This window comes from Dipodomys ordii, unplaced genomic scaffold, assembly GCF_000151885.1.
Source record: "Dipodomys ordii isolate 6190 unplaced genomic scaffold, Dord_2.0 Scaffold237, whole genome shotgun sequence".
Taxonomy (NCBI): domain Eukaryota; kingdom Metazoa; phylum Chordata; class Mammalia; order Rodentia; family Heteromyidae; genus Dipodomys; species Dipodomys ordii.
Genome location: NW_012267453.1, coordinates 218,690 through 227,999, shown reverse-complemented (window position 1 = coordinate 227,999; position 9,310 = coordinate 218,690). Strand labels below are relative to the sequence as shown.

The following is a 9,310-nucleotide window of genomic DNA, read 5'->3' as shown; positions in this document are numbered from 1 at the left end:
TTTTCCCACACTTATATACCCTCTTAAAAAACCTAACTCACCATATTGTTATCTAACAAATTGCCAAATTTCCACTACAAATAATAGCCATCCCTCGCAACCCAGAGACGGTGATGCCAAATGCTCTCAGTACTACATCCATCTTATATCATTGGTCAAAGCTAGTTAGAACATGTTATAAAGATGTGTACTTAGCTTTTAATTGCTGTAACATGACCTTAATAAAAGCATCTTGAAGGGAAAAATTCTTTATTTTAATCTTAGATCAGGAATTTTACTCTGCCATGTGGGCAGAGTATAGTGGAGCTCACATCATGTCACCCAAGAAGCAGAGTAAAGTTTCTACTTTCTCCTCCTTGTTCTTTTATTGCACAAGAGAACATATCCTATTGGAAGGAGCTGTGGACTATGAGGTGGATCTTCCTCTCACAGTCAATTCTCTCTAAAGAGTTTCTCACAGACAGGTTCAGAAACACACTTTCTTAATCTGTAAGCTATTCTACCCATTTGTCAATGCAGAAGGACTACTACAAAAATTCATCCAAAGCTCTTCTGTTTTCTTGAACTTTTCATGAAAATGGTAAGTGTAGAAATAAGATTATTTAGCTATATAGGTTAGGAATATATGAGTTTCCTCATAAGTCTCCATGCTCTGCATTCTTACATTTCTGACTTTAGCACAGGCTCTGGACAAACTAAGCTACCTTTCATCAGATGCCTCATAATTTGTGTTTGTGTATGCGTTTTTGTGTGTATCTGTACATGATGCATCTTTCTCTTGATATTTATAAATACACACACCCACATACACACACACACATATATATATGAAACATATATACATATGTTTGCAGCAACAAACAAATCTATAAGCATGTTTTAAAACCTATGGCCATTAGGGACATATGCCACTCATTTTTTAACTGTGAACTTAATGATATTTGATAAGTCTTTATTGCACATATAAAGTCACATTTTATTGCTCCATTTATATATTACCATACATTACTCTCTATTACATTATATATTTCTGTGATATGAATAATAGTACTAACTATTCCTTGGATGTTTCCATAAATGAACTAAAATGTATTCTATGTATTTTACTCCTTGGATGTTTCCATAAATGAACTAAAATGTATTCTACGTATTCATATATTTTGTAGATTTTTTTATTTCCCTTGTTTCTGATTGTGATTCCTACAGTGAAGCAATTGGTTTTTAACAAAAATAGTTTGCAATGAACCACTCAAAAAATTTTTGGCATACAACCCAAGTACTTATATTCATCAGCAACTCATACTTTTTTCGGTCACTCATGGAGCTTGAAGTCAAGGCTAGCACTCTCCACTTTGAGCCACATGACCTCTTCTGATTTTCCAGTGACAATTGGAGATAAGAGTCTCATGGACTTTCCTGCTGACATCCTCAGATGTCAGCCTTCTGAGTAGCTAGGATTTACAGGCATGAGCCACCCACTCAAGACTATTCACACTCTTAATGACTGTTGATATGACTGGAGCTCTTGTGTTTCAGGTCACTCAGTTTTCCTCTGACATGGATTTTGTTAGATCTTTCATAGTGGCCAAAGAGTCACTTCGAGCATTCATAAGCAACATCTAGACAATGAAATGTACTCTGTTACCTTTTGTACCTAAAATTGTACTCTGGTTCTCGAAATGCAATAAGAAAAGTTAAAAGTAACTGGAAAAAAGAAGAAAAGACGTGAAGCAGAAAAATGAAGTGGCAAGCTGTCTTTACTTGCTGATGAAATTTATGCATAAATTATTTAAAAATCTCAAAATAAAAGTTTTGAAATAACTTTGAAGTGTCCCTGTGCACATGGTGAATATCTGTTCAAGATGAAAAGAAACCTGAATAAAGGCAAAGTATTTCCATGTTTATAGTCTGCAATGTCATTTTAATATAGTCTGAAATGTCATTTTAATATTTCAATCATCAGCCCAGTGCCAGTATTGACCATCTATAATTACACTTATTCCAAAGATTGAGACAAAGATGCTTGCTGGTCCAGGATAGCCTGGGCAGGACCCTGTCCTATGATTCTAGGACAGCTCTTGCAAGAGGAAGCATGAAGAAAGCAGCTGGGGCAGCCCAGGCTCACACTTCTGCTTCCCTGGAGGTTTATGTTATGCCTTGTATCACTGTGGGTGGGATATTATAATACTGTTGACAGTAATAAGTGGCAATGTCTTCAGGCTGCAGGCTACTGATGGTGAGAGTGAACTCTGTCCCAGAACCACTGCCACTAAATCTGGAGGGGATCCCGGATTGTAAATTGTTTGCACCATAGATCAGGAGCTTTGGTGCTCCCCCTGGTTTCTGCTGGTACCAGCTTAACCCATTGCTAATGCCCTGACTGGCCCGGCAAGTGATGGAGACTCTATCTCCAGAAGATGCAGACAAAGTGGATGGAGACTGGATCATCTGGATGTCACATCTGGTACCTGCCATTGGAAAAGTAATAAGTTTACATAGAATCAAGCATGTTATAAGAAAGCTTCATAAACAGCCAAGCACCACTGACTACAGCATACTGAGGAAACCCTCAGCGTAGTCTTTCCTTACCTGTAATCCAGAGCAGCAGGAACCCCAGGAACTGAGCAGGGGCCTTCATGTCCATGCTGTGTGCTGACTAGGACTGACTCCTGCCCAGGATGGGAGCAGCTTTCAAGAACTGCTCAGGGCAGTGGGCTGTGGTCTGGGCACATGCAAATCAGTAGGGGTTGGAAGGGGCCAGCGCAGGTGCATCAGCATGCCAGATTTCAGTATCTCAGCCCAGACATGAAGCCCCAGATACAAAAAAAAAACCATACCAGGGTAGTAATGTTGTGCCTGAAGAGAATGTTTCTCTCTGGGGTTCAGGGGACAGAATGCCTCTCTGGTTAAATAGAATGAACTTCAATTTATACATGGGTCATGACACACTTTTCATGATAGCATTTTATCTAAATCAATTTTTCAAGAAAAAATGGTTCCAAAATGTAGAATTAATAATTGAGATCAGATTTTCTAAGTCTTTGGTTTCCTTGAACCCGTTTGTTAATCATGGACACAATCATTGAATTACACAAGCTACGTGTGTATGTAGGGTGATAGAGAGATTGAGAGTTAAATAACTAGATGATAGACAAGTATCAATTAAGACTTAATGAAAGACAATGAAAAGTATGAAATTAAAGTATGTGTAGTATTGTGCTATGGTGTACAATGTTCAGGATAGCCATTGGGTTTTTCTATCAACTCCATGTTGCTGTCCTCTGTTTCTGAAGGCACTTTCCCACCACCATCATCCAGTAGACTTAACATCAGACATTGGCTTTCTGTATACTGAAAGGACCTGGCTACAGGCATAGCTTTATTATCATTGTACATTTCTGAGCTGCAAGTCTCCTAAAATCTTGATGACATTCATGCCTTATTGTTCTTAATCCAAGTTATTCCTCCTCAGAACCTGAGCTATTCTCAAAACCAAGGCTGAAGTAAACTTCAATTTACTCTGCCTCTCAAAACTGTAAATTCCTACAGTACCTCCCATTTAATGGAATTTGTAATTAAAGAAGTTTTCAGTGATTGAATTTACAGTTTATGATATAAACAAGCTCTGAAAGGATGACATGTCACATAGTGAAGTGTGAAAAGGGACACTGGAGCTGCGAAACCCAGAGAAGACAAGGGAAAATGCCACAGGAGAAAAATCCAGAGTACGATGAGGAAGGCTCCCACCTGGAATCCAGCATGTGAGGAAGCTGTGAATCCTAGTGCTGGATGTCACAACTGGGAAGACACAGACAGGACATTTGCTTGACAATGAATTCACCATCTTATTGTGAGTCCAAGCAGTTGCTACAGGTGCACAAAGATAACACTGCTCCCCAAAGGCCAGTAGCTCACAGACCAGGCATTGCCAAAGTCAGACTCCATCTGTACCAGGCCCTACATGACAGGTTCCTATAGCACCTCTGCTAACTGAAGTATTTCACACACTATTGGAGCAAAGCAGATTATAGAAATAAATTCATGTTTTCCTTTCCCCCCTCCACATAATGAGTAGAGCTTTGATGCTGGACCTAGCTTATGGTAAACATGCACTCCTGGTGCAGACAAGGTCTCTAGATTGTCATTCCTCTGACATGGGTTTGAGAGAAGAACAATTAGAGGAATAGCTCTCAGTTGCAGGTGGAAGAAGTGTGGATATGAGGATGGAGAGAGAATCACCCACTAATTGTGAAATAAGACAGTCAGTCCTGGGCTGGGAATGTGGCTATGTGGTAGAGTGCTTGCCTAGTATGCATGAAGCCCTCTGTTCAATTCCTCAGTACCACATACACAGAAAAAGCCAGAAGTGGTGCTGTGACTCAAGTGGGAGAGCACTAACCTTGAGCACAGAGAGGCTCAGGGATAGCATCCATTCCCTAAGTTCAAGTACAGGACTGGCAAAAAAAAGACAATCAGTACCAGAGAACTAAGGTGGAGTAAGCCAGACCCAAGGAAATATAGGTCCCATGGTTTCCCTCATTTATAATAATTAGTATATGTACAGGATAATTTTATCAGATGAGCATAAAAGCTCAAAAGCTCTGTACATGTGACCATATAACAGGATGCTATGTGAAATGGACCCCAAGATATTGACACAAGAGTTCTTTCTTTATTGTTATTTGTAATATACTATGTGATCATTTTGTTTCATTTATATGTTCTTCCCCTTATGGTATAACCCCTGTTGTTACTGTACTTGATTTTGATGCCCTGTATCTTGTATATACATTTGTCTAATTTGGGGATGGGAAGGGGAATAACAAAATTGTGAAACAAAGACATAGGATGACACATTGCAACATATATCCACAAAAGAGTATATTGGAAATGAACTTTATAACTTCGGGTGGGTGGGAGGGAGGGTGGGGAGGACAAAGGGGTGAGGGTGGGGGGGGAGGAAAGGGATAGAGGGAGAACACCTAGGGAAAGGGTAACAATGCTCGACAGGAAATGTACTCACTGCCTTCCTCATGTAAATATAACCCCTCAGTACAGCATTTTTACAATAAAATAAAATTTACAAAAATAATAGAACTGTTGTTATTGGATTTAATAAACTAATCAGAGTGATCATGGCTAAAAAATGACACAGAGGAAAAAGCCCATTTCTTACATTTAGTGAGCTCATAACATTTAAAAAAAATAAAGTGGATAACAGGAAAGATGTTTACACCTAAAAATGTGAATATAAAACTGAATCGAATTGTTTTTACAATCTAATTAGTAAACCTATGGTATTTCTTCATGATAATTGGGAACTTAATCACATATTTCTTTTTATTTCTCTGTGTACAATGGAACAGAATGACTAATTTTCTGAGAGCAAAATGTGATCCTGTCAAGGTGTATAGCTCTTAGTGAGAACCTTACTTCATCTCATCCCAGGCTGTATGTATAGCACCCACAACAAGGAGAATATAGTTGAAATGTAGATTTCCCAGATTAAAACTCAAGAGTAGATCCACTGTTCATTTGTCTCAGTGCAATGGCTGAAATTTCACTGGACCCTCATCAAAACCATCTGAAGAACAGGCTACTTTGTCAGAGCTGCACAGACACATCATTTCCCCTTCCAGCAATCAAATATATGACAAAACAATTCCTATCCACTACCCTGAACACTAAAATTGTGAAATTTTGTTATGGTTGCCCCAACTATTAATACTGTAATTATCCAATATGGAAACTTGGACTAAGGCAAAATGAAGAAGCTGTACAAATTCTGTCATGAGCTCATAGAATGAAAATATAATCATGAAAACACTTGTTAGATATCAGTTTCTCATGACTATGTTCCTAACCATACAGGAGTCTGGAGATCTCAAGGATCATGATCAAATCCTAACTAACATTCAAGAAGGTGGACTGGAGGTGTGGCTCATGTTATAGAGGACCAGACAAGCAAGGGAGCTGAACAAGCATGAGGATAAAAAAGATAAATAATATAAAATAGGAAGGGATAGTGGAAGAACAATAAGAGAAAGGGTAACAATGCTCCACAAGAAATGTACTCATTGGTTTAATCACGTAACTGTAACCCCGCTGTACAGCATCTTTAAAATACAATTAAATTTAAAAATAAAAAATAGAAAGTACCATTTCCAAATGTCACCTCTGACATGCTTCAAATTCCTAATCCTGTTGTTTTTTGTGGAAGTAGGTGTCCCCAAGTGCCTAGGATCTGGCCACCATTAAGGAAAAGACTGAGGCAGGTACACTGCCTTGTAATGTCCATTGTGTTGCCAAGTGCTATTGTTTGGGGCCACGACACTGTCTGGCTGCTGCGCCTCCTGTGCCTTGAAAACTACTTGTTGAGGAAACTCTTTGCCATCCCTGGAGACCAATGTTGGCGAGTTGAGGATCATGATTGGACCACAGGTTCTGCACACTGTCCTATAAACTCTGTCATCACACATAGCCCCATCCCTCACTGTCTGAGGACAGATTAATTCACACAGAAACAGTTCCCTTCCAGGGCTGAAATGGATGTTCTTTCTGATAAAATGAGGAGTGTTTCCTTAATATAAAAGTGATAGCTAGTCACAAAGCACAAAGCATTACTCCGAACTCTGAGTGGATGGAGTAGATTCTTGAATCTCAGGGCATGTAGAATTTAACCTGCCTTCTTTATTCTAACTAGCTTCTGACATTCTTTATATTCGTCTCTACATCTGAATCCAGTTTAAAGGTAGAATTTTGCTCTGTCGCTCTCTCCTGTGCTCCATGAATAGTCGGTAAGAAGGGCTATGCATCCTATTCTGTGGTTGAAGACCTGTCTCTACTTTCAAGGAAAGAAGCATCTAAAGACCACATCTTGGAGTCCCAGTAAGGTGGCAGCAAAGGGTAAATATGAGTTTAAAATAACATAATTGGAAATGCAATCCTCCAAATCTTACCAGCTCCCCTTCCATAGCTTAGGATAAAAGGTACACAGCACTTTGTCAAGCAGTATCAGCTTAGAAGGGGTCTTGTGAACTTTTTGTTCAGGATAGCCTTCAAACCACATATTCTCAACCCTCAATTAGGAAGAATTAGAAGTGGGAGCCATTGGTGCCATTTAAAATTTTATTTTATTGTAAAGATGCTATGTAGATGGAGTTATATTTAAATGAGTAATGTAATGAGTACATTTCTTGTGGAGCATTATTAACCTCTCCTTTGTTTTTCTCCTACTCTCCTTTGAATAAAGTCTGAAAAAGTTAGTCCAGAAGTTGTAATGAGAAAAATGTCTGTACATATATGACTTGAGTGACCCCTAGTGTTTTGCTGGTATAAGGACCAGATGATTGTCAGTACCATTGAAATCAGGAAGCTCTAATGTCAAATTCCAGTTCTTCTCAATTAAAGTTAGTAGGAATTTCCATTAACTTGAGGTATTTCTCTAAACTAATTTACTCTCATGGCCAAAGTCTTTTTTATCTTTCCATGGTGATGAAAGTGTTCTTTTATTTTCATTATGCCATGTAAATGTTTAAAACTGACATGACAAGCATTATTGAGAACTAGTCATATAGCACTGTTTTAAAAGAAACCAATGGAAAGCACATATTTGCATAAGTTACTACCAAAGAAACAAATCATATTTATTTTCAAATTTGGATGGTTATATTTGCAAAATAATGGATTGATATATTGTTTTAGTACATTTTTATGATGATCCTAAAAAATGCTATCACTTTAAACCATTATTGAAAGGGATTTTTAACCCCGTTACAATGCTTTTGTCATGAAAGTAGCAAATAAGTACTTTTCCTATTCAAAATATTTAAAGAATAAAATAAAGGTGTATATTCATGTCATCACAAGAAAGCAGAAGAATAAGGACCAGTGAGTATAAGATGTCACAGTAAAAATCATTCCTTCTTTTTAGACTGATGGTCACTAAGTTTTTATTTTCACCCATTATTTGATAAATTTATATTCGACACGAGGTTACATTTGGTGTGGAAACTTCTGGAGGATAAAGGTAAAAGAAATGAGCGACATGGTAATCCAGTATATGATCTGTTACAGAGTCAGTGTCTGCTTTTGGATATTAGCTAATAACTGAGTGTGCAAGAAGGCTGCTGGTGGTTATGGAGAAAGATAGAATCTTGCACAGGCTCAGGTGTCTTTGCTTCTTATGGTTACACAGAACATTCCTAATGCAGATCTGACTGATGAACATGGATTCCTACTGCCTCTGCTCCATGTTGGGAAAACCCTGATGGATCTCCAGTTATCATGTCACAGCATGCAACATGTTTCTAAACCCAGCTGTGCTAGTCTACCCCTTGAAGCAGAAAGCAGTCTGGAAACTCTTTTTACCTGCAATGAGGGGAGTGACAGAGCATCAGGTTTCTTTGCATGGGATCAGCACAGGTCATTGTAAGCTACAGACAATGCATTACACTCCTGTGAATCTTGCACATGTTAAGACACTATATGAGAGCCAGGCTACTGCCTCTTCATCATTCATTGCTCACAAGAAACACCCTAGACCTCTTTTTGCACTCATGTCATTGACAGCCATCACATTCCCACCAGAGCCCACTGAATGAAGGCATGAAATCAATGGTGGCTAACACCTCTCTATATCCTACATGCCAAGTTCTGGCATTCTAGGGAAAATGAAAGGGGGGACTTTGCAAGACCAGTGCTGTTGGAGCCTCTCCCTCTTGATGTATATAATGTGGTGTGGACAGGAGGGGTTGCCTCAGGTTTATCAAGCACCTGAAAGTAATGTCCACCCACACCTGTGCTGATAAAGGTGGTGTTCAACTGCTTCCTCCTCCTCTTCCGTCTGCCTCCAAGCCCTCACGAACAATGCTTCCTAGGACATGATGTGTTGGTTTCTCAGCAGCCTGGCTATGAAGCCCTTGGCTCCAGTGTGCCAGCTGCCTCACCAGTTGGAGCCCAGGTTGAGGGATACCACCTGTGTCTCTCAGCTTTTCCATGAATCAACTTTCACCTGGATATTCTTAAACATGTTTAAACCCTTTTTAATTTACAAGATTTTTCATAAAATTTTAATTGTCATTATTTATTTGTTTGGCTCTGGTCTTGGGGCTTGAATTCAAGGCCTAGTTGCCCTTGCTGAAGTTTCCTTCCTCAAGGATAGTGTTCTACCACTTGAGCCAAAGCTCCACTTCCAGCAATGATTGTAAGGGTGGGATGCCTTTGGGGAAGAGTTGTTCAGTGGAGATGACAGGCTCCTGTACTTTCCTATCTGATTTTTTGGAATCATGGTCTTCTGATCCCAAGCTCC

General features: G+C 39.1%; 1 gene segment (V, D, J or C); it reads right to left on the bottom strand.

Annotated features, from left to right (window-relative positions):
• Positions 1 to 2,145: 2,145 nt before the first annotated feature.
• Positions 2,146 to 2,682, bottom strand: LOC106000739. The segment is given in 2 exon segments: positions 2,146 to 2,468; positions 2,590 to 2,682. Coding segments are annotated over 2 exon segments (378 nt in total).
• Between the last annotated feature and the right edge of the window lie 6,628 nt (positions 2,683 to 9,310).